Raw genomic sequence first — 27,677 nt, forward strand, 5'->3', positions numbered from 1 at the left:
CTTTCTCTCTGATCATTCTCTGCAAATTATGGTAGATGGCTCTTTGAGCTTCACCATCAACACTGGAGTACTTCAAGGCTCTGCCTTATCACCTCTCTCTTTCTCCTGTACATAAACGACATCCTCACAATAACCACTAATCCTATCCTCAGTTTTACAGAAGATAGTACTTTCCATTCATCCCACTCATTTGACAAACCATGTGGTTCTGACATCCCAAGCTACAAGATTATCTACAACTAGTACCTTAAACATTGATTTGCATATTATCCTTCAGCAGGGTGAGGACAACCTTATCATGTTTCAATGCCACTAAAAACACAGTCTTTTTTTCATGGAAAAAAGAGATCCCAGCTCACCTACATAAATCATCAGACAAGATCAGATCTCCTTGCTTGGACTAACGTTTACGTCTAGTCTTTCCTGGCATAAACATAAAAGCAGAGGATGAAAGAATTGATAGTAGTAGAAGGAACGAATGATTTGAAAGGAGACAAAATGGCTATGAGAAAGGATTTGAAGGAATTACTTGAGGTAGCAAAGATTAACAAACATAATTAACGAACAAAGATTAACAACAGCAGAAATGAAGTTTATGAGAAAAACTGCAAAGTATACCCTATTTGATCACAAAAGAAATGAAGATATTATGAAAGAATTAAACCAAGAACCAGTAATAGAAAAAATTAAAAAATATAAACATAAATGGATGGAACACGTTCAAAGAATGAAAACAGAAATATTACCAAAACAAGCCTTAAAGTACAAGCCATTAGGAAAAAGCAAACCAGGACTTCCTCTTAAACGATTCAACGATGACTTCCAAGGACGGAACAGGCCATGCTAGGCCTAAATCGTTGATACGCATGATGATGACGACTTGAGGTAACAAAAGAGAAGAGTGAGAGAGTTAGAATGGCAAGTCTTTTGCTGCAGTATGACAGTGAAGAGTATAGGAGGGCCAAAATTGCTAATGACTTTATGCGCAGAGGAGTGGTGTGGAATTTGTGGATGTGTGGGGCGAGTTCGATGGGTGAAAGGATTTATATAAGATGGATGCTTTACATTTGAATGGATTTGGTGTATGGAGACGTGAAAAAAATGTTGCTGAAGGAAGTGGATGTGCAGAATCAGGGAAACTAGAGTTACTGGGGGGGAGTAGATATGCAGACTTTAGGGAGACAGTAGAGTGTATGAATGTATGTAATATGCCCGAGCGAGTACGAAGGACAACAAATCAGAATGGGATAGTTAGTATAGGGCATCAAAATAGGGATCGAACAAATGGGCATCTGAAATTCATGTATACTAATGCCAGAAGTATTAGGAACAAGAAGGAAGAATTTTTGGCCTTGGTTGGCACTTCCAGGCCACGGGTTATTGGCATTAGTGAAACATGGCTGACAGAAGATGATATAGCTAGTGGGATTGAATGTGAAGGGATATGGTATGTTCAGGAGTGACAGTGAGAATAAAATAGAGGGAGGAGTGTTATTGATGATAGCTGATGAGCTGCAGCAAAGAAGAAGAATAGAAGTGGAACTGCAGGATAGAGAAAAGAGCATATTTAAGGCTATTTGGTGTGAGATTGAGACTATGCATACTATCTCCACCATCTATTCCATCACCTGGTCTATAGCAGCACCAGCAAATAGAAGAAATGAGTGGAAGGAGAGCAATTATTATGAGAGATTTCAACTATGGTAACATTGATTGGAAGGAAGAAAGGACACATAGGAGAAAGGAATTGGATTTTATGTTATTAAGGGATAACTATCTGCGACAGCATGTAATGGAAAATACTAGGGGTCAGCGAGTGCTTGACCTAGATCTGAGAATTTGGCTGTAACGAATTTTGGTGGTGACAATTTAATTTACATCTGAGAATTTGGCTGTAACGAATATGACCACATTGCCACCAATTGGTGAGAGTGATCATAGGGTCTTGACTAAAGGTGTGCAATTATCGGGCTGGTAAGTATGACAAGCTTAGGAGTTTGATTAGTTCAGTGCCATGGCATGTAAAACTGCAAGGGCTGGATGTTGATAGTGCATGGGAGGCAGTTAAGAAGTGTTTGCAGGAGGCAATGACTGACTGTGTACCTAGAATCCAAATAATAAATCAAGTAGGGGTTAAATGGATGAATAACACCATTAAGCTTGAGCTGCAAAAAAAAAGAAACAACTATGGAGGGAATTTAAGGAGAAAGGTGCAGGCACATGAATGGTATAAAGCGCAGGCCAGAAGGGTAATGAGTGTTGTAAGAAAAGCAAAAGTGGATAATGAAAGAACATTAGCCAAGCAAGCTAAAGAGAATCCCAAACAGTTTTTTTGATATGTTGCAAATAAAAGAAAAAAATGTATATGGCAGAATGATTTTAAAGAATGCTGATGGTAGGGAGGTAACTGAATCAGTTGATATAGTGGAATTACTGAGTGAGCACTTTGCAAGGGTATATCATCCAGGTGGTGACATTGCAGGAATGAATGAACCAATAGCTTATATGGGAATTGTGGTAAATGAAGTGGAGGTGAATAGTCTATTACAAAACCTCAATGTCAATACATCTGTGGGATTGGATGGTATACCAGCTTGTGTCGTACGTGAAGCAGCTAAATAATTGTCAGTGCCCTTGACCATTTTGTTTAATTTGAGTCTCAGGTCTGGGTTAGTCCCGAGGGGAAAATAGTTCCACTGCATAAAGTAAGTTCCAAAAAGGCTTGGAATCTCCTTTATGCAATTGAATGTTGTAAATTACTGATCAGCATATCAGGAATCGCTGTCAAGATCTTGGAGAAAATAGTCAAGAGGAAAATACAGGATTGGATAGATGAAAATGGGATACTGTATGGGGGACAGCATGGTTTTGTGAAGGGTAGATCATGGCTCAGTAACTTGCTCACGTTTTATAACACAATGACAGCTGAACTGGATAAGAGTAATGGGTTTACAGTGATTCTACTGGACCTTGCTAAGACCTTTGACAGGATACCACATGGAATTCTAATTAGTAAACTGCAGCATATGGGGCTGGATATAGGGTTGGTGAGATAGATAGGAGGGTGGTTGATGGAAAGATATCAGAGAGTGGTTTATTCAGGGGAAGAGTCCAAAAGACGGCCTGTGAATAGTGGTGTGCCACAGGGTTCTGTTCTTGGACCACTACTGTTCAATTTATTCATTAATGATACAGGAAAGAATCTGAGAGGAAGTGTTCATTTGTTTGCTGATGATGCAAAGTTGGGTAGAGCAATAGTTAGTGCACAGGATGTCAAAATTTTGCAGGATGATTTGGATAGTTTGGAGGACTGGGCTAAGGAAAATGGATGTCAATTTAATGTGGCAAAGTGTAAGGTTATGCATTTTGGGATGAAAAGATTAGCAGCAGTATATCACATTGGTGGACCCATACTCCAGGAGACTGATGAGGCTAGGGATTTGGGAGTGTTGGTGGATAGGGAGTTGAAGTTTAGGGGGCACATCGCAAAAGTGGCTAAATCAGCTCATTAAATCACTTGGTTGCTGAAAAATATTTTAACAAGCAGAGAAGAGACAAACTGGTTATTGTTCCTCTGTATCGACCCTTGATAAGACCCCATCTAGACTACTGTGCCCAGATATGGGTGGCATGGTTTCTTTTTGATGGGGAGGAGGCGGAGAGGATCCAGAGACGAGTGACCAAGATGGTGGCAGGTCTGTGGAATGAACCTTATGAGAACAGGTTGAAGATTGGATTGCAGAAATTAGTTAATAGGCAGAAAAGGGGTGATATGATTGAGACATTCAAATTACTGAAGGGTTTCTATAAGATTAATTCAGAAGATATTTTTGAGAATAGGACTGGTGGTGAGAGGACTAGGGACCATACATGGAGGCTGGACAAGAGTGCGGTCAGCAAGGGTGTTAGAGCTAGGTTTTTTACTTGGAGAGTGGTGAATGAGTGGAATAAGCTGCCAGAGTCTATTGTGGGTGCCATGACTGTGAATGAGTTCAAGGCGAGGTATGATAATACTGTGTGAATGTCGAATAGTTGCTCTTGACATGATGTTAGGGCCTCCCTCGATGAGTCTATCGACTCCTTGGAGTTGCCCATAATAATAATAATAAGAAGCACATCACATCATTAGACTCCTCAGCATTCAAGAAGCTTGGCATTCTCTTTTGTCCAAGAGCCTATTTTTCACTAACTCACTCTTAATTATATATAAATCCCAAATCTTCCTATGTTTAGAATACTGCTCACATTTGTGTTAGTGTACCCAAAACTTCCTTTAAAATCATTGACACCACCTAGAAGCAAGCAATTAGGCTCACAGATGATCCCTCTCTTACAAATTCAATACAACCTCCATCTTACAGGTGCAGTGTTTCAACACTATCTCTTCTACTAGTGAATTGGCAACCATCATTCCTCCACTTTCTGTTGCACCTGTTAATAAAAGTGCAGCAGCTGTCCAACATCTCCATACTGTGCAACTACAAACACACTGAATCTGCTTCTCTTCCATTTTTATTCTGCCTTTGTCCTTTGGAACAGCCTTCCTCATGAAGTATTCCCAAACAACTACAACCTGCACCTCTTAAAAAAAATCAACAAACTTCTATATCAGTCCTCATCTGCACCCCTCACACAGCACTGATGTGCTTATAATCCCTTGGCCTGTCATGTATGGATCAATATATTAAAAAATAAAAATGATAAGCTTAAAGCGTGGAAAGCAAAGGATGTCTGAGTACATCATCCCAAATGCAAAAGTTTGGTGGTAGAGATACTGCTCCATGGTCTGGATCAGTATCTCCTGATATGGATTTAGACACCTTTTAGATGTAACTAGAAGGATAAATAGCACCATATATTATTATTACTATTCGTGACACCTCCAAGGAGTCGGACTCATCGCAGGAGGACACCCACTATACACCTATCCATCTTCACCACTACAATGATACACTGCCAATTTGTCTGTATGCGGGATGAAAAACCCGAGTTTCCGGGAGAAAAAACCCTGCTACTCTGTATGAGATCGGATAACTCACCTTCGAAATATATGCAAAATATTTAGTGCCATTTGTGCAGTAAAGTGTTGCCAACAAGAAAAAAAAGACAGCGTGACAGCTGATAGTTCAGGGTTATTAAAAATGACCACACACAGCGAAGAGAGCTCGTTGAATGGTTATGGAACAACAACAACAAGTGATCCTTATTTTTCGAACAAAATCATCTTCAGTGATGAGGCTCATTTTCATCTTGATGGCTTCGTTAAACGACAAAATTGTCGCATTTGGGGTTCAGAAAATCCACGAGTGATTGCTGAGAAACAAATGCATCCACAACGTGTCACTGTTTGGTGTGGATTTTGGGCTGGAGGCATCATCGGTCTGTTCTTCTTCGAAACTGCGGCTGATAAGGCAATAACAATTAATGGTGCTTGCTATCGCGACATAATAATCCAGTTTTTTGTGCCTAAATTGCAAGGTATGAATGTGGACGACATGTGGTTTCAACAAGACAGTGCCACATGCCATACAGCCCGAGAAACAATTCAATTACTGCACGAATCATTTCCTGGTCGTGTAATTTCCCATTTTAGTGATCAGAATTGGCTGCCCAGATCATGTGACTTAACGCCGTTGGACTTTTTTCTTTGGGGTTTTTTGAAGTCTAAGGTTTATGCCAACAAGCCCACAACCACCCACGCCTTGAAGGAGGAAATTGAGTGCTGTATCAACGAAATTCAGCCACATTTATGCAAAACGGTCATGGAAAATTTCGACAAAAGAGTGCATATGTGCCAGCAAAGCCGTGGAGGCCATTTACCTGATATGCTATTCCATGCATAACCCTATACTGTATACTTTATGAATCAATAAGAAATTACAATTTTTAATTAAAAATGTGTGGAAAAAGGAATTCTAAGAATACAAAATCCTTAAAGAAGCAGAAGGCAATGATATCTGCTGGCATGGTTCGGTGAATGGTTAGCACATCTGCTCTCCAACCAACAGGCTGCAGGTTCAAATCCCACCATGGATGTCTGACTGCTTGCTTTAATGTCTTTAGGTGGGAAATGAATTTCATCACCAGTGCAAGACCACCAGCCTGCTTATTGAAGACCTGAAGGGGCTTGAAAAAGTTTCATGTTTTGTCTCTAGAGCAGGGTTTCTGGGCTATGTAAAAAAAAAATAAATACCATAGGTTTACAAATAAAAATGTGTCAGCAGAGCTAAGGTGAAATGATTGGTCACTTAAATAGAATGGATGAGGAAAGGTTAGCAAAACAGGTGTTTGATGCCAAGATGGCAGGAAAGAGATGATTCAGATTAAGACCAAGGTCTAGGTAGATTCATTCAGTCAGAAGTGCCTTAGAAGCATGAAACGTTAAGATATGTAAATTAAAAATGCCAAGAAATTATATTCTTGGTTTAATCCTTTATCCAAGTGTAAGCAAACAAAATTTGCACATGAAGTATCTTCAGGAGAGGGCAACTCGTATATAGAGGCTAATGACTTCATCACTTGCCTTAGTATCCCATAATGTAAAGCACATATCCATTCAGACATGTATAATGCTAGGCATTATGGAAAGGGTCATCAGTGGGAGCCAGACCCTGAAGTGATACCAAGATTGAAATAATGCAGAAGCCATATTTCCATATACAAGTAACCAAAAGGTGTTACACCTTATTAATAAAATACTCTGGATTAGAGATAGATATTGAAAGTTTTCCCACTTAGTTACATGATAAATTAGAAATGCCAAGAAATTATATTCTTGATTTATTATTATTAGTGTGATTACGTAACACCTCCAGGGAGTCCAAAGACTCATCGAGGGAGGGCACCTACTCTACAACTCTGTCTCCACCATTCAATCCACCAACCACAATGAACCGCGACTACCATCATCATCTACACCAATGCCATCTACCACCCATCATCAGCACTAGTATTTTCACAGACAATCGCAAACATCCATGCCCATGAACAGGATTCGAACCAGCAGCCTTTTGGCTGGAGAGTGGATACGCTGCCCACTCGGCCAACCAGACCAGCAATCCTTTTTTTTTTCTTTAAGCAAACTTAAAGAAGTTTGTGGGACTGGGAAACTTGCATATAGAGGCCAATGACCTCACATAACTTGCCTTAATATCCCATAATGCAAAGTACATATCCTTTCAGACATGTATAATGCTATGCTCCCACTGATGAGACCTCAATAAAGGTCGAAACCAGTCTGGGTAGCGACTCTTCTCATAATGCACGGCATTATACATGTCTGAAAGGATATATGCTTTGCATTATGGGATACTAAGGCAAGTGATGTGAAGTTATTAGCCTTTATAGTATAACCAAGTGGGGAAACTTTCAACATCTATCTCTAATAAAGAGTATTTTATTAATAAGATGTGTCACCTTTCAGCTACTTGTATATGAAAATATGACTTCTGCATTACTACAACCTTGGTATCACTTTAGGGTCTGGCTCCTATCGATGAGACCTCGATAAAGGTCAAAACTGGTCTAGGTAGCGACTCTTCCCATAATGCATAGCATTATACATGTCTGAATGAACGTGCTTCATTATGGGATGTGTTAAGATATGACAATATTGACGTGCTCACAAGTAATACTGATTAGGAGGAAAGTTGTTCAAGGGAGATAAATAATAATGTCAACCTAATCATGTAGTGCTGTCATAGTAACCTGAACATCCCTTGAGAGTATATATATCAGGAAATTGATTATCTTAACACATTCGCTGATCATATTCACTTAACGGCTAAATATGATCCTTTTCAACCTTTATTAAGGTCTCATCAGTGGGAGCCAGACCCAGAAAAGATATGACGGTTGATACTGGAGTAACTAATGTGAAGTCATTAGCCTCTATATACATAGAAGTAGCCTAATCATGAAGATGCTGGATACTTTACACACAAACTTTGTTTGCTTACACAATGTACGAATGTATCCCAAAGGCCAAAAGGCTGAATAAGGTTGGTGTAAAATGGATAAATGTGGAGCTTAAGCATGAAATCTGGAAAAAAGAAAGTCTTTTGGAAGAAGTACAAGATGAATAATGGTAATCAGTCACATAAAGAATATAAAGAACAAGCCAGGAGAGTGACTCAGTTAGTAAGGAAAACAAAAGTAGAGTATGAGCAGAAACTGGCAAATCAGGCTAAGAAAAACCTTAGAGTTTTTTTTTTTTTTTTTTTTTGATATGTGGAAAGTAGAAAGAAGAATGATCGTGGAAAGATGAAGTTAAAGAATGAAAGTGACAGAATGGTAACTGCTGCAGAAGAGAAGACATTGTTGAGGTAATTCAGTGATCTATTTATAAGTGTTTTATCCTGATCATGAGGAACTTAAGTGTAGAGGACATAGGAGAGGATAGCTTAATTGTGAGCGAGCAGGAGGTATTTGAGGAAATAAATAACCTTGATTTAATAAGGCAATAGGATCTGATGAAATATCACCACACATCTTAAGGGAATGTTCCAGGGAACTGGTAGTAGCATTGGCATGCCTGTTTAACAAGAGTTTTGCAACAGCACAGGTTCCAAGGGAGTGGAAGGAGGGTAAAATTGTTCCATTGCATAAAGGTGGTGATAAGGCGGTAGCTTCAAATTATAGACCGGTCTGTATATCCTGAGTTGTGGTGAAAGTCCTGGAGAGATTGGTGAGAAGTAGAATACAGAAATAGGTTGATAACAGCAGTATTCCCTGTGGTTATCAGCATGGGTTTGTTAAGGGGAGATCATGTTTCACTAACTTATTTATGTACTATAACAAGGTGACAAATACCTTGGACAGAGGAGATGCATATACAGTGATGTACTTGGATTTTGCAAAAGCTTTTCATAGACTGACACATGATAAGCTCTTAAATAAAATGAAACAGATGGGATTGGATAACGGACTTCTGTGTTGGATCAGTGACTGGCTGTCAGATAGGTATCAGAAAGTTGTATACGGGGGTGCAGTATCTCGAAAGAGAAAGGTCACCAGTGGTGTGCCACAGGGGTCAGTTTTGGGGCCATTGTTGTTCAATTTGTATGCTAATGATATTGGGTTGGGTTTAACTAGTGATATCCAGCTGTTTGTAGATGATACAAAACTGGGGAGAGCAATGCACAGTCAGGCTGAATTTTATCTATTCTTGATAAAATTCAGGCTTGAATCTATTAGTTTTCTTGTAAGCCATTAACAAGAAGACTTGAATAGATTACATGAATATGCAGGTAAGTGGAACTATCAGTTCAATGTTGCCAAGTGTAAAGTTTGAGATTTGTAAAACAATGATGGGATGTAAAGTATACACTTGGTGGGGAAACTTTAACAGAAGTAGAGGAGATGAAAGATCTAGAAGTGATGGTGGACAAGGACCTGAAATTCAGGGGCTTCATGGCACAAGTTGTGAAGACATCACATCAAACAATGGCAATGGTGCAGAGAACCATGACATGCAGAAATAGAGAGGTTATGATTCCATTATATAAGGCCTTGATCAGCCCTTGTATGGATTATTGTGCACAGATTTGGTCACAGGGTTTTCATGGTGATGAGGATATGTTGGAAAGGGTATAGAGAAGATTCACAAAGGTAGTCAGGTGGTCTTTGGAATATGGAGTACGAGGACAGATTGAGAGAATGTAAGTTGCAGAGCCTCGTGAATAGGAGGAAGAGGGGGGGGGGATATGATTGAGACCTATAAACTGGTCAGGGGGTTGTTATCAGGTAGACATGGAAGAGATTTCATAGAATGGGAGAGGGGGAGTAAAACAAGAGGCCATTGCTGGAAACTGTATAAGGAGGATGTGAACAAAGGAGTGAGAAGCAGGTTCTTTGCATGGAGGGTATTTGGTGAGTGAAATGCATTGCCTGAGTGTGTTGTGGATACGTTGAATCAGTTTTAAGACGCAGTTAGATGAGCATTGTATGCAATAGTGAGTACCTCTCACAGTGAGTCTGACTCCATGGAGGTCGGGTGTTGATAATAATGATGATAATAATAAATAAAGGATTAAACAACAATATAATTTCATGCTGAAGTGGCTTGAGGAACATGACAGCAAGTAGTTTTCTTTACTTAAGTAGTCAGCTGAGTCTCCAGACTTCAATTCAACAGAGCATCGCTGAGATAATAAAAGCATTTTGCAGCAGCAATGTGCCACCATCCAATCTGCAACAACCGGGCAATGCCATAGTGACAGTATGGACAAACATCTCAGAGGAATGTCTTAGAAACTTAGTTGAATCAATGACACAAAGAATACAGGCCATTCTTAAGCGAAATGGGGACCCCACTTATTATCAAATGTTGTTGCTAATGAAATGGCCAACAAGTGTCCATATAATCATTCACTGTTCTCCAAGCAAAAAAAATTAGTCCTCACATCACTGCTAACAATGCTTTTATTTTACTTTCAGGAACGATTCCTTGTTCTCTTCCCTTCTGTTTATGTATTACTTGTCACCTGTGTCTGACTCCTATCACTTCTTTATCAACATTCCAATAGAAACTATCAGGTCAAACATCTGTCTCTCTCATGGAAAAGATGGGCTCTACTTTTTTTTGTAGTCTTTTTCCTGGCCTTTTTTCTCTCAATTTATTTTATACATTTCTCTTGGTACTCTTTCTTAATTCATTCTCATATGTCCAAACTACTTCAATCATTTTTTCACTTGTCCAAAAGAATTTACCTAATATTCACATTTCTTATTCTATCTTCTTTTTGCCAAAACTGTCCTCAAAACTTTCATTTCTATTGCTTCTATTCTGTTTGTGATGATTTTGTTAGCCTTCATGATGACTGTGTGGCAGAAAACAAAGTAACAAAAGTTTACATTTCAGTGGAACACTATCCTAAAGTAGACTGCTTATACTGTTATAAAAAAGCTTCATTTCAGTTAAATCCTTGTCAATATCTCCTCATCCACACTTACATCACTAGAAAGCACACTTTCAAAATATCTGAAGTCTTTATGACTCTTCAAAACTTGCTAACTAAGTTTAACACTTAACTTGTACATTTTCTTCTGATTTAAAACCAGGCTCTCACTCTTCTTGCTATTAATACACTATGCTGACAAAAGTATTTGGATACCTTACATGGCATGCAAATTTCATATCCTACCACATGCAAATAATCAGAGTGACTGCATAATAAGTCTGGAAATAAAAGGTGGGATGTACTGCATGTTTCACACTGTACTCTAAGTCAAGATGCCATGTTCAGTTGAACTGACAGACTTCATAAGATGGTAGTTGGGTGTCAGATCAGTGGTCTTTCTGTCTATGACATTGCTACCCATCTCAGTATACTGAAATCCACCACTGCTTATGTCATTCGTAGATGGAAAGTTGATGGTGCTACCACAGCAGAAAAATACTCTGAGGCCACAAAACTCACTGATTGAGATCAATGAGCTCTGTCTTGGAATGTTTGAGCATCCTGCACATCAGCAGCAGACCTTGTAGTCAACCTGGAAAATGCTGCAGGGACATCTGTCAGCACTAGAACTGTCCACAAAAGTTGCATGTCTTAGGTTACCATGGCAGAGCTGTTGCTGTGAACAAGCCACACACCACTCTCCCTCAATGCCCAAACGACATTTGGATGGTGTATTTCATACCATTCCTGGACCATACATGACTGTAAAAGAGTAGTGACAAATCATGTTTCACTCTGATAGCCGTGTTTGGAATCTGGAGATTACCCAGGGAATGGTAACCTCCAGATTCTGACAGGAATTAAATTATTCCAACTGTCAAGTTTGGTTTAGGCTCAGTAATGGTATGGGAGTGTTTGAGCTGGATGTGGCTTGGTCCACTGGTGGATGTGCCCAAAACCATTATTTGGTAGCTACCTGGACATCCTGAACAACTTCATGCTTCCGACGCTGTGGAAGTACTTTGGGTTTCAGCATGACAATGCTCCATACTATACTACACCACATGTCCAAGAAAGGTTTTCACAAAGCAACACTGACATGTTGAACTGGCCAGCTCAGAGTCCAGATCTCAACCCTACTGAACACCTTTGGGACGAATTAGAATGGCAAATTTGCTCCAGACCACAGCAGCTCTCATCAGCAATGGGGTAGCTTTGCATGAGGAATGGAAGAACATTCCTGTTGCAACATATCAGACATTGGTTGAAAGCATGCCCTGTTGCTATCATTCAGGTCAAAAGTTGTCCCACTCACCACTAGAAATGTAATTAAAGCACTTTTTTCTTTTTTTTTACCCACTGTCCAAATACTTTTGTCAACATAGTGTTTGTAGTCCACAGTTATTTTGTGTATCCAAAAAATAAATTCTTAAGGCTTATTAGTGTTTTCAACATCCAAGTGATCCTTTGTACTGATCTGGCAATTATGCAATACAGTATGTTCCCTGAACTTCAACTTACTGTTAAACATTATTCCCAAATCCCTAGCTTCAATTTCTTCTAATGCCGTCAGTATAATAAATGGTTTGGAATCTTTTTAGTCCGAAGTGCTCTAATTTGGACAACCAATTATCTTTTGCAAAAAAGGATGTATTTAAATCATCCTGCAGGATCTACATAACATAACCTTTATTAACTAATGCCTCTCCCAGTTAAGCATCAGCAAACAGCTGCATATTCTTTCTATACTGGTCATGGTGTGATTTATGTACAAATTAAACCTTGTGGCAAATCCCTGGTTACCTCCCATCTCTTTAAACCACTCTGGTGGCCTATCAGTCACTAGCTTTACATTGATTTCCACATTTCTCCAAACGTATACATTTTTCATGTGATATCATTCAAATGGCTTTGCATATGTCTAGCAATAGCATCGTTAGCAATTTCCTTTAACCAATTACAGAACATCAGTAATGAAGGCAAGACTTCTGCTTCACAAAACTCATTCAAGCTTCCTATTTCTTTATCATCCCCCTCCAAAAAAAAAGGACATTTGATGGAGTGTTGAAACTTACTGTACAGAACACTGCAACAAAAACTGCATACAGCACCATTAGTTTTTAAAACTCATGAAATTGCACAATATTCTGATAAATCCCATTCAATTAAAAAATAATAATAATAATAATAAAACCAAGTCAAAGTTTTACCAATGACAGTGATTCAAAACAACTAAGAGAGATGTCATTTTTTTAAAGACCATAAAAATGAAATTTTAAGTTTTGGAAAAAAAAAATTAGTTCATTACCAACCCGGAATAATTTATTAACGTCGTTATAGCACAGTAAGAAATTGTTCTGGAGGCACAAATTATTGCTAAATAATTTTAGCAGATCTAGTAGAGATTTCACAACGATTCAATTACCGTGAAATTTTCACAACCAATAAATATCCCTACTCCTTAAATTCATTTTGAGAATGAAGTATTATTAGAGTATTAGAAAAGAAATTCACAATGAAGTCAAATAAAAATATACAACTCTGGCATTTAATGAGCAATGTGACTCCAGAAGAAAAATGATAGATTGGTTAATCTTGCCTTGGCTGTTTTGGGCACGTTGTTCTGAAATTCCCTTTCCCTCTCTCTTTTCAAAAAATAAAAATAAATAAAATATATACATACAATGCACGCACACATACACTTTTCTTTTTAATCAGATCTAGAAAAGCTGCCGCTTTCATATTTGTCCTGATAAACGGCAATCAGCGGAATAAGAAAATGTGCAGGTACGATAAAACTATACTGTGGAACGGAGGATGAGACGAAACATAACATTGTAATTTATGTAATATGCATATGAACTTAATTAGCAAAGCTAAAAATATCAAATACATCACGACACTTTTAAAATTTCAGACTAGTTCAAAAGGAAACCCATGCATTATGGATGTCTTTTCTCGACACATTAATTAGTATCAAACTGCCTAACCTTGCCGGCTTCTTTAGCAAGTCCAACTGCAGTCTCAAAATATAAATCCAAATCTGCTTCTGAACTGCACATAATTATATGAATAGACTGCAAACAAAACAGGAATAAAGCAATATGTGTCCACATGAAACAAATATAATTTAATTCATGCTATTAAAATTACAATAAGCTACAAATACACAGCTGAGCATTTGCACCGACAAACAACTATCCAATAATTAACAATCAGCTGCTTCAAGACGGCTTTAAATTTCACTACAGAAGTTAGTGAATAAAAAGCGCCACCAAGAATAAAGTTAGTTAGGAAACGAATAATTATAATAAAAACTTATTTTTATTAAAATATTATGCAGAGTTCGTTTTGTATTATTTCTCAGATATTTTTGAAAAAAATGTATGTTGCTTGTACTTAAAAAATAAATAAAGAAATTCCTGGATAATTTTATGATAAAAAATTTTAATATTTTGTTTAAAGTTAGGTATTCAAAAGAATTACCGAAAAACAATAAACAGTGTTAAAAGCGAACAATAATAAAAAATTGAGTTAATGCACAGTAATAAATAAATAAATTCTTCAACGTTTTTCATTTCTCAAAAGGGAGTAGGCTGATGCACTCATTTTTAGAAGTCATGTAGGCTTTTCATATCGTCGAGGTTCACCTGCATTCTCACAGTGTACCAGATATTTGAATGTTTTTCTTAATAGTCACTACAATTTATTTGTATGAACTCTCGTATGCAGCTTTTAGTGAGTACAATTATAATCTGTAAAATTAATGTCTATATAAATAGATTATCTTTCTAAGATGGTTGCTTTTTAAGCAGCTGAAAATTATAAATTTATCCATTGTTGTTATTATTATTATTATTATTATTATTATTATTATTATTATTATTATTATTATTACGGGCGACTCCAAGGAGTCCTTAGACTCATCGAGGGAGGCCCTAAACATCATGTTCATCACAACCATTCCACATTCACACAGCATCTATTATACTTTGCCTTGAACTCGTTTACTGTCAAAGCACCCACAACAGACTCGAGCAGCTTATTCCACTCATTCACCACTCTAAAAGTAAAAAACCCAGCTCTAACACCCTTACTAACCACACTTTTGCCCAGCTTCCATGGATGTCCCCTGGTACTCCCACCACCAGTCCTGTTCTCAAAAATATACTCTGAATTATTCCTATAGAAACTCTTCAGCAATTTGAATGTCTCAATCACATCTACCCTTTTCTGCCTATCAACCAATTTTTGCAACCTACAAATCTTCAACCTCTTTTCATAAGGTTCATTCCATAGACCTGCTATCATGTTGGTCACTCACCTCTGGATCCCCTCAACCTCCTCCCCATCAAGAAGAAACCTAGGTGACCAGATCTGGGCAGAGTGCTTGAGATGGGGTCTTATCAAGGCTCGATACAGAGGAACAATAACTTGCTTATCTCTGCTCGTCAAAGTATTCTTCAGTATCCAAGAGATTTGAAGAGCTGATTTAGCCACTTTTGTAATGTGCCCCTAAACTTCAACTCCTGTCCACCAACACTCTCAAGTCCCTTGCCTCATCAATCTCCTGGAGTAATGTGATATACTTCTGCTAATCTTTTCACTCCAAAATGCATAACCTTACATTTTGCCATTAAATTGACATCCATTCTCCTTAGCACAGACCTCCACAATCTATCCAAATCATCCTGCAAAATTTTGACATCTTCTGCACTCACTATTGCCCTACCCAATTTTGCATCACAAGTGAACAAATGAACCGTTCCTCTCAGTTCCTTCCCTATATCGTTAATGAACAAATTAAACAGCAGTGGTCCAAGAACAGAACACTGAGGCACACCCTAGTCACAGGCCGTCTTTTGGGCAATTGGTTTGTTAGAGGATTATGCACTGTTTGAACCTATTTATTCTCAAATTCTGATAAGTTACTTGAAACTATCAGAGAATCTATTTTATACTAAATTATCAGAGACTGATTGCTTTGTACACGACGAACCTTACATAACATTCCTATTAACTTTAGTTTAAGCATCAATAGCTCAATAAATTTGAAGCCCTTTGGTTGGAGAGATCTGAATTCAGATACGATAAACTTTTATTCGAATGAAGATGAGCTGGCGATTTTAAAAGAGGTAGCAGAATTTCTATATTGAAACTCGGGTTTTTCATCCCATCAGCATCAAACTAGCATTATGGTTACGAAAATCATTCTGGCAGGTTATAGCTTCTAAGTACTGTGGATTATGTATTATATTAAGAAAAAAACGCTAATGCCTTTAATTCCTCAAAAGGAGTAGGCAAGACCATCTAACACTAAGTTTTGAAAACTAGAGTGCCGCCCGTCTCTAGCCTTGCCCATCACAGATATCTGGAATCGGGGGTAAGAGGGTACCGTAAACAGCTACGGGCATCTCGTGGTCACGAACCCTAACACATTGATTACAGTCATGAATACGTCCCTGCCATATACCTGTCCCAGCCCCGATAAAACTGGGGGTTGGGGAAGCAATGGTGAACTATGTAAAAATATCACCAGGAATACTTCGTGGGCAATGCCTACAAAATCACCTACGGTCGGAAACGACTGAAAGGAAAAACCAGAAACCATAAGCTATATTAGAAGACAAAATCATAAAAGTTAATAAAAATCAATTGCTTAAATTTTTATTTAATGCCTAATCATATGATTGAGCTACTTTTTACATAATAATTAAGTAAAGATGTTTCAAGTGTGCTTGACTTTTCATCTTTTCATGCAATTCGCGATAACTGGCGATCATTTTATCATGATTTCAGCGGACTTAGGAGCTTCGTTCATATCATGATCACCATCAAAACAAATTTACTTAGCATACTCAATGTGATTAAAAAGTAGCTCAAGTTCTTTTGAAGTTAGCTTCTTAGTTGTTTTCATTCTCTTCTTGTTTGCATTCCTTATCTTCTTCTTTATATGCACGCTGTTCTGCTCGTTGAAGAAGATTATTCTTGCTTAACTGTTCTGAATGGGAATCGAGCAAGTTTCTCACATCTTCTTATCCAGTTCATTAAATCCAAGTTCTTTTCTAATTGTGCTGATTTCTTCACTAATGTTAGCTCTTGGATTTTGTGCACAATAAACTAATATAAGTTTGAGTTTAAAGTCACCTTCTGCATTGCCTCATAATAAAAGCATATGATGATCTTTCGATACTTTGTATCCTGGTTGAGTTGCTTCAGTTTTAGCAAGGAAAGTCTTTGTTAGCATACTCTTCCAAAAGAGACCAATTACGTCGACGTTGAATATTTGCCGATCGTCTTAATCACCCTCCTAATTATCCTTTGCAATTCTTCAAGAAAGTTGACTGCAGAATCTTTATCAGCACTAGCAGATTCCCCAGTTATTCTTACATTATGCAGTCCAGTTCAATTTTTAAAACGGTCAAAACATCCTAAACCCGCAGTAAAGCTTTCACATTCCTCTTGAAATTTGGCCTCTTTCAATGAGGTAAAGATATTGAAAGCTTTTGCCTGAATATACACTGCACTAAGAGGTATTATTTTTTGTTATAATCCTCAATCCAGAGTGATAAAAGACGCCCCTTCTCGATCATTAAATGACTTCTATTTCGGGTGACCTGCATGCTTAAAGAAGCAGTAGCAACTTTTCCTTGTTCTTTGTATTCTTTACTCTTATTTAAAACTCGCTGTATCCCAGGTCTCGCACAGTCATTGTATTACTAGCGCCACTTTCATGTCTCTTAATGACTTCCAGCTTTTCCATTCACTGCAGATTAGCGGCAAAAAATTTCGTATAACGTAAAAAATCGCGTTAACTGATTAATCACTCGCTTAAAGCAGGAAATAGTCATATTGAATTCGCGTTTTCGTTTTCCTGCGCTCGCTTAGACACGTTAATTTCAGCAGTTAGGTAAAAATTTTAGAGATCGGAGTACGGATATAGCACAATTGTCCATTGTAAAATACAGATAAATAAGCAATGTGCAGCTCGCGCCATATTATTATTATTAGTAGTAATAGTAGTATCTGAAACAAACGTATAAAATATCAAAGGAGTATTTCAAATACTTCTAAGATAAGACTAGTCATTAAAGAAAATACGAAATGGAACCTGTTTAGCAAATGGATGAAGAGAAAGCTTAATCGAGAAATATAGATCACACCTAAAAATCGGAGTCCAATACCATTAAACGATATCAATTACATTTACTAGTTTTCATCGCTAGATTGAAAATAAACATGTTATAATTAATACATCTCAGATGTATGCAGTTGCTGCCTCACATTCAGTTAAATTTTAAACTAAAAATTGGTGGCCCATACCATTAAACAATACCAATTATATTTGCTAATTTTAATCACTAGCCATAACAATTTATTATCTCATCTCATCTTCCTTTCTCTCTTATTGTTGTTGTTGTTGTTGCTATCTGAGACCTCCAGATAGTCAAGAACTCATTGAGAGAGGCTATAAATCACCAAACCAGTTATCATACCTTCCTTTAAATTCATTCACACTGGATGCACTCACTACCCCTAAAGGCAAACCATGCCACTCACTCACTGCTCTCTGTGAGAAAAACCTAGCTCTTACCCTTTCTTGACTGCAAATAAATTTAACTTCCATGGATGCCCCTATGTTCTCTCTCTCCACCTTCCATATAACGAAAAATTTCATCAGTTGATATCATATAACACCCATTCAGTAGTTTATTGAACTTTATCATGTACCCATCTTTTTCGTGCAAACCAGAGTCTGTAGTCCACATACTCGCAATCTATCCTAATAATCTAAATCTCATAATTCGGATATAATCTTTGTAACTCTTCTTTGCACCAGTTTAGAGATTCTTTATCCCCTTGTAACACGGGAGACCAAATCTGGATACCCAATAATGTAGGTGCAGTCTTATCAAAGTTTTATAAAGAGGCAAAATAACTTCCTTATATGTCAAGGTTCACTTCATCATCCCAGTTATCCTGTGAGTTGTCTTTGCAACTTTTGCTATGTGATCTTTGATCTTCAAATTCCTATCCACCATTATGCCAAGATCCCTAGCCTCATCAGTTTCTTAAAGCATAACCCACCAATATAATATGCCTCTGGAAATCTCATCAGGTCAAAGTGCATAATTTGCACTTAATAATATTAAACTGATAGCCATTTTCTTTTGCCTAAATTTCCAGTCTATTCAAATCATTTTTAAGTGCTGGAAATCCGTAGGATCTCTGATTGTCCTACCTATCTTTGCATCATCGCAAACAATTGCACATCTCCTGTTAGACCCTTCCTAATGTCATTAATGTATAGATTAAACGATAATGGCCCAAGGGCTGAACCCTGAAGCACAACACAAGGTCACCTTAAGTATGACAGATTCACACTCACTGTACACCATTTTCTCAGAAAATGAAATCTTTCTGTCAACCAGCCACTGATCCAAGTCAAGAGTTTATCTTCCAATTCCATATTCTCCAGTTTATACAACTGCCTTCAGTGTGGAATCCTATCAAATGCCTTAGAAAAATTCAACATTATTATAGTGTATCCATTATCATTCCCTTTATCCAATTCGACCATAACATTGTTATAAAATATAAGCAAATTGCTAAAACATGACCTTCCTTTAGTATACTCATGCTGCTCCTTGCAGAGTGGAACTTGTTTTTGCCCATTTCTGTATTGCATTGTACTCAATAAGCCCTGCTAGAGGGCGTAGTATAATTAGAAAGTAATTGGAAATCATATGTAATGATTATTTAATTCATCAGTATAAATCATTTCAGTACTGTTATGTATTTTGTATAATATGCATATTAAGATTAAAAATAAAATAAAAGTAATACTAACATTTAAAAATATGGAAAATAAAAAGGTTTGGGAGAATTATGTCGCACATGGAGATAAGCAATGAGATAATACACCTAAGGTAAGAACTTATTCCTGAGTGTTGAATTTCGTATTATGGTATCGGTTTGATCACAGAAGTAATCACTTAGTATATGACTCACCTGCTTTCGGTCTTTTTTTTTTCTTTCTTTCTTTCTTTCAGCATTGAGTTAGTCAGTCTTGCACTGCAGCTATAAAATTAGTTTCCATCATTTAGTTTTCTTTGGGTTTTTTCTCTTCGCACTTACAAATACCAAACTGACTTCCAACATACTATATAAATATGAATTTTGGCACTTCGTGTAGTTCATGCTATTTGTACTCTAAATGGACTAAAGGAACCAATAAACAGATTAAGCGAGAACTATGGACTGGTTCTATTCTGATGCGACCAGCCCTAGCCAAATTACTTAACTTATTCGAAGCCTATTTAATATTATTATAGGGAAGACAATTCCATCTGCAGACCTTGCATGTATATCAATTGTGTGCGCTCTTGTGGGCGGTTTGTCTGACTTGAGGATGAGGAGCCTATTTTTCTGGATTTGAAGCTCTTTGCCTCCGTATGAGATCTCATAAGCTGAAAAGACCTTTTAAATATTCTTCACATCCAGATAGGATTCAAACAAGGATCATTCTAATCAAAGGATATAGTCGTTAACGACTGAGCTATAGAGGCTTTCCAATATATAACGACATATTCTATTATGGAATTTTATTACTTTTCAAGCGCGTAGTGTTTGTTACATTCTTGCTATGTTTTATCCTAATCTTGATAGAACACAACACTTGCCTCATCGATAAGCGGAAAATGAATCTTCTTCGAAAGTGACGGTGAGAATACTCGAATACCACTGTGAAATAAATGTGATGTGGAGAAGTAAGATACGGAAAGACGTTAGATTATAGGATTATAAACCATCCTCTTGGCAGTTTTACATTGATGCTACACTTATTGTTCGAAAACAGTTTTTAATTTATGTAAGCAATTTTGCGTTTTTTAAATGGTCTGAATCCAAAAATAAAATTCATCATCTAAATAGAAACGAGTAGTTAATTTCCCTTTCTGGATGTTTTAATCTTGAAAGATGGCTGGGTGTCATCGATAAACAGGAAGCCAGCTTCATACTAAGAGATGTCATCATTCATTCTAGTTTCCATCATTTAGAGCAAAAGTTTAGAATAATCACATTAAAAGAAATACAGCTATATATATATTCAAAAGTTAATAAAAATATAAAGAATTTAATCCTCTCTTCAACTAGTTCCTTCAATAGTAACCAAATAAAGATACCTTAAATAAGTGCAATTTATAAAAAATAAAAATAAAAAAATAGAAAAAAAAAGAAAGAAAGAAGAAAATAAAGTTTGCATGTGTCATCGCACTGATCTCAGTTACCGAGTTATTTTTTCTGCACGTATCTTTTAAATTTTGCACTACACTTTTTTTTCTAATTACCACTTTAATAAGTGATCGAATGAGTCTCTCCTTCTCTCTCAATTGTGTAATTTTTATACTACCCCAGCAAATGAGAGGCCACAGTGCATACCTACATCAAATTAATAAGTTGTAAAAATTGTGGGAAGTAGTGCAAGCTATATGCTTTCATCGTTATATATATAATTTTATTCAAAACGCAACATGTTTCATGTTGCGTTTTGAATAAATTTGGTTCTCAGTGGGTAGTTTTCCTTTTGTATCTTTGGGACCAATAGTAGATAGTATTGACTCGCCTACATACAGCTTATTTAAGTTTCTAGCTTCATCTTTAAAAGGTTTTACAGGAAATTCTTCTTCATATATAAAAAAACTCAACAGATTACGTCTCCAAAATCAAAAATTTCAAACTCCAGCCTTCAGCCTTCAAAGCTCACCATGATGGTGAGCTTTGAAGGCTGAAGTCTGAAGCCACGTCAAAGCTCACCATCATGGTGAGCTTTGACGTGGTCTCTCTTTACAAACGTACCAATTCAAGAGGTTCTCGATATTTTAAAGAAGAAGATTTCAAAAGAGATGTTTTCCTTGCTATCGCATTGCGTTCACTCCGGCTACTTTCAATATGAGAAGAAAATCTATAAACAAAATAAAGGATTGGCAATGGGAAACCACCTGTCTCCTATATTAGCTAACATCTTTTTTGAAGATTTCGAACAAAAGGCAATCTCCTCAGCTACTCTTAAACCAAAAATTTGGATAAGATTTGTAGATGACATATTTCTTATCTGGGACAATGGCACCGATAACCTTCAGTCTTTTTTAAATCACTTAAACAACTTCCACCAAGATATCAAATTAACAATGGAGGTTGGAGAAAATGGATCTCTTCCCTTCCTGGACGTAAGACTTACTAAGTCATCTGATTCTATTAAATATCAATCTTTAGAAAATCTACAGACACAGATAGATATCAGCATGCGTCCTCACATCACTATCTTGCACAGAAAGTGGGTATCATCTCAACCCTAGCACATCGTGCTAGATCTATACTGTCAGATGATGAAGATCTAAAAAAAGAACTACAACATCTACAAAGAACATTCACAAGTAATGGCTACTCGTCGAAAACTATTAATAAGCATCTATACCACCGCCATCAAAACAACTCAGAAACGTAAGACAATCCAAAAGGTTATATCTCCTTACCGTATATCAGCTCGCTCTCTACGAAACTAAGAAGAATTTTAAGAAAGTTTTAACATAAAAACCTGTTTCTTACTCTTCCTAAACTAAGATCGATTTTAAGCAAATACAAACAAGCTCACAACCATCTACAATTCCTAGGAGTGTACAAAATCACTTGTCACTGCGGGAAGCAATACTTTTGCCAAACTGAAAAATCCATCCTCCTACGTCTAGAAGAACACCAGAGATTCATTGCCTACAAAAGAACTAGAGCAAGTGCCCTGTCAAGCCATGTACTATTTCCTTAAACACAAATGATGAAGGCCGTCAACATGAGATAAATTGGACAACAACCTCAAACCTTCATATATGCCGTGACGAGGGGGAGCGATGCATAGTCGAGTCTAAGGAAATTGTTATGGACCCTCATCAGATAAATAATAATCTCGGGTATAATCTACCGGACCCTTTCAGCTCTGCTATCCGATATTGGCACACGCGTGAAATCAGACGCACGCAGCTACTTAACAATAGAACTTCAACACGGACTGTAGCTACAGTTCAAAGCTAACTGATTTTATAATAGTCGTTTTATAGTGATACGATGTTTCTTATAGTGTTTACTTGCTTTCTATGTTCCCACGCCTGAAGAAGTCGGACAATCCGATGAAATATGAATAACAATTACATTTGAATAAATGTAATTGTTATTCTAGTCTCGGTTATAGTCAGTATATATAAATATGAACATATCCCAGTAGCGAGTTAATACTACAAATTGCTATATATATATATATATATATATATATATATATATATATATATATATATATATATATATATATATATATATATATATATATATATATATAACGATGAAAGCTTATAGCTTGCACTACTTCCCACAATTTTTACAACTTATTAATTTGATGTACGTATGCACTGCGGCCTCGCGTTTGCTGGGGTAGTATAAAAATTACACAATTGAGAGAGAAGGAGAGACTCATTCGATCACTTATTAAAGTGGTAATTAGAAAAAAAATGTAGTACAAAAAATGTAAAGGACAGATTTCTCCGTTTGGCTAAACGGAGAAATCTATCCTCCTTCGTCTCGAGGAACACCAGAGAGACATTGTTTATAAGAGAACCAGATCAATTGCCCTATCAGGCCATGTCCTGTTTTCAATAAACACGAACAACGAAAGCAGCCAACATGAAGTAAATTGGACAACAACTTCAAACCTACACATTTGTCATGATGAGGTAGAACGCCGCATTGTAGAGTCAAAAGAAATCACCTTGGACTCTCTTCATATGAACAATAATCGCAGCTATAATTTGCCTAACTCTTTCAGCTCTACTATCAGATACTGGAGATCGCATGGTTCCACACACGCACAAGTGTACAACAAGAGAACTTTAACACGGACTATAGCACAAGTTCATAATTAACTGTAATTTACAGTCGAATATGATAACTTTATAATTGTATAGCTTCATGAAGCTATACAATTATAAAGTGACATTGAAATTACAATTGACTTCACGCCTGGTGAAATTACAATTGAAATTACAATTGAAAGTGAAATTACAATTGACTTCACGCCTGGTGAAGTCAATCTCGACGAAACATGTTGCGTTTTCAAATAAATCTCAATTTGTTATAATTCTCGGATTTTTAGTCAGTTTATATTAAAAATGAACATTTCCCAACCTCGAGTTATTAGTAGTAGTCATCATTTCCCTTCTGACGAGTGTAATTGTGCACTTACGAAAGCATATCAGAAGACACTCAGCAGCATTGGAATTAATATCAATAGACTTATTTTCTTGAAAAGATGTAAGTTTTCCTCAATTATTTCAAAGTTCCTACAATTTAAAGAAATCATTACTACAGAAAGAGCGCACCGAATTTACACTAAAGCTAAGCTGGATTTTTTAACGGAGAGGATTTGCGATACAAAACGCATTTATCTTTGCTTTTCACAGAAAAAACATCATTAGAAAGCCAATTAGCAACCTGCTTAGACCTTGATTCTTGGAATTGCATTAAAGAAGTAAGGACACACCATGCATTACGATATCAAAACTTAAACAAACACAAGCTAATCAGAAGGTTCAACTTACTCAAGTCAAGACAAGAAAATCGTCATACGTGCTAAGTCCTGATGAAGAGAAAATTCTTGAAAAAGGTCTAAATTTTGTGTTGTTACCAAAATGCCTTCCTAAAGAACTACTTTTAACTAAGATGGAGAAAGCAGCTTCGCTACTGCCTACCGCAGACGCGAGTTTACTCCGCATAGAAGCAATTTTTGCAATCAACAACGCAAAACCTTCTTCTGATAATATATCCCCTGGTGAGAGACTTGCAATTAAAAATCTACGGATTAACAAGGACATCGTCATCTTAAAAGCTGATAAGGGGAATGCAACTGTAGTTCTAGATAAACTAGACTACCGAGAAAAAATCTTAACATTGTTAGAGTCAGATAGTTATTCGGAAATTGAGAGGGATCCGACAAGAGAAATACACAATAGAACCAATAATCTCCTACAAAAGACCAGAGAAATTCCACGAAATACACGGCTTTCCATGCGCTCTTTACACCCACTCATTCCAAGGTTATATGGTCTCCCTAAGGTACACAAAGAAAACTATCCACTGAGACCTATAGTAGACAGCATTGACTCACCCACATACAGGTTATCCAAATATCTGGCGTCATCGTTAAAAGCTTGTGCGGGAAAATCTTCTTCTTATATTAAAAACTCAACAGATTTTGTTTCTAAAATCAAGGACTTAAAACTCAAATCTTCTGACATCATGATGAGCTTTGACGTGGTAGCACTCTTTACCAACATTCCGACACAGGAAGTTCTCCATATTTTAAAGAACAGATTTCAAATAAAATGTTCTCTCTGTTATCTCACTGTGTAAACTCTGGCTATTTTGAACGCGAAGGTAAACTATATAAACAGGTCAAAGGATTAGCTATGGGAAACCCCCTCTCTCATGTGTATTAGCCAACATTTTTTCTAGGATTTTGAACAAAAGGAAATCTCCTGTTTTAGTTTAAAACCAAGAATTTGGCTTAGATATGTGGATGATATATTCCTCATATGGGAGCATAGTATTGATAATCGTCACAGGTTTCTCAACCACTTAAACAACCTCCATCAGGATATCAAATTGACCATGGAAATTGAAGAAAATGGTTCTGTCTGTTTCCTAGATGTTAAACTCACCAAGACGCCTGAATTAATAAAAGTCTCTATATTTAGAAAGCCAACACACACAGACATATATTTGCATGCATACTCACATCACCATCCAGCCCAAAAGTTGAGTATTATATCAACCCTTGCGAATCGTGCAAGATCTGTACTGTCAGATGAAGAAGAAATAAAAATAAGAACTACAACATCCTAAATGGACCTTTAAAAGCAAAAGGCTGTTAAAAGGCTACTCTTTAAAAAGTATCAACAAACGATTATCCCACCGTCAATGTAGCAACGTAGAGATACAGAACGACTCCAAAAGTTATATCTCCTTGCCATATATCAGCACACTATCCAAAAAAACTGAGTAGAATCTTAAAGAAATTCAACATACAAACCTGCTTCTCGACTCTTCCAAAAATAAGATCAATTTTCAGCAACTACAAACAATCTCACAACCTTTTACAATTTCCAGGTATATATAAAAAGTCACATATGAGTGCGGAAAACCTTACTATGGCCAAACGGAGAAATCTATCCTCCTACGTCTCGAGGATCACCAGAGAGACATTGCTTATAAGAGAACCAGAGCAATTGCCCTATCAGGCCATGTCCTGTTTTCAATAAACACGAACAACGAAAGCCGCCAACATGAAGTAAATTGGACAACAACTTCAAACCTACACATTTGCCATGATGAGGTAGAACGCCGCATTGTAGAGTCAAAAGAAATCACCTTGGACTCTCTTCATATGAACAATAATCTCAGCTATAATTTGCCTGACTCTTTCAGCTCTACTATCAGATACTGGAGATCGCGTGGTTCCACACACACGCACAAGTGTACAACAAGAGAACTTTAACACGGACTATAGCACAAGTTCATAATTAACTGTAATTTACAGTCGAATATGATAACTTTATAATTGTATAGCTTCAGAGTGTCTCAATGTTTTTTTCAGTGTCTTTTAATATCTTTCTATGTTCTTAACGCCTGATGAAGTTAATCTCGACGAAACATGTTGCGCTTTCAAATAAATCTCAATTTCTTATAATTCTCGGGTTTTTAGTCAGTTCATATTAAAAATGAATATATATATATTTGAAAAAAATATAGATTTAATGACTACAAGACCGAGATAACATATATATATATATGTTACATACTTTCTACATACATATGTATGTAGAAAGTATGTAACATATATATGTATGTATGTAGAAAGTATTTTACCTTGGTATCCAAGGTAAAATACTTTCTACATTTAATATCTCATCCAGAGATTTTTATTTAATAAGGTTAAAACACCTTATGGTAACTTATTCTGGTAAAATACTTATAAGCTCTGTATTACTAAAATCTTATATATACAGTATATATAAATGTCCTCCAAGGAATATCTCAGCATTGTTGTCGATCAAGTCCATCTTGCAATAATATATATATATATATATATTTTTTTTTTTTTTTTTCAAAATTCATTTTTACTCGGTTCGATTATAAAAAAAGTTTAATGACTATTACCGAGAGAAAAGATGACAAGATATATTTAAAAAGATACTACTAGTTTACTAGTTTCGTTACATGAACATCCTCAGGTATCACATTCAAAGAAGTATATAAAAAATTACAGAGACTTAAAATTGTACTAACAGAACAAGTATAAAAAACAGTAGCGTGTTTGAAAAAAATGCAAGTATGAGTTCCAAACAAACGAATACTACGCGCTGTCGCGAGTGCGCCAGTACTGGACAGAAGCAACGTGTGCGTCAGAGAGATTGTAACTCAGGCTGTTGTTGATATGAGAGGAATCTAGAGAAATTTCCCTAGATTCAACAATCTTTCTTTCGAGTTCATCGTAGCACACATGGATGTTAGCAGTTTGAGTCCAGTTTACAATGTGCTGGCGGCTTTCGTCTGAGTTAGCTGAAAAGAGAACGTGGCTAGAGAGAGCGCTAGCTCTAGTCCTGTTATAGGACTAGAGCTAGCGCTCTAGAGTCATATATATATATATATATATATATATATATATATATATATATA

The 27,677-nt window shown here is 36.7% G+C and overlaps 1 protein-coding gene across 2 annotated transcripts in view; it reads right to left on the minus strand.

Annotated features, from left to right (window-relative positions):
- LOC150103240 (inositol monophosphatase 1) overlaps positions 1-14,136 on the minus strand; it is a 127,291-nt gene extending 113,155 nt beyond the window's left edge. Inside the window, exon 1 of one of the 2 annotated variants that reach the window (XM_090397772.1) lies at positions 13,892-14,136. In XM_090397772.1, the coding sequence (XP_090253898.1) occupies positions 13,892-14,017 (126 nt within the window). In that variant the 5' untranslated portion in view covers positions 14,018-14,136. Of the gene's footprint in view, positions 1-13,584; positions 13,694-13,891 lie in introns of those variants that run through there. The other variant, XM_090397773.1, reaches the window with a different exon arrangement.
- Positions 14,137-27,677: the final 13,541 nt, after the last annotated feature.

Source organism: Typopeltis vanoorti, chromosome 9 (genome assembly GCF_054136105.1).
Source record: "Typopeltis vanoorti isolate ZY-2024b chromosome 9, IOZ_Tvanoo_1.0, whole genome shotgun sequence".
In the NCBI taxonomy this organism is placed as follows: domain Eukaryota; kingdom Metazoa; phylum Arthropoda; class Arachnida; order Uropygi; family Thelyphonidae; genus Typopeltis; species Typopeltis vanoorti.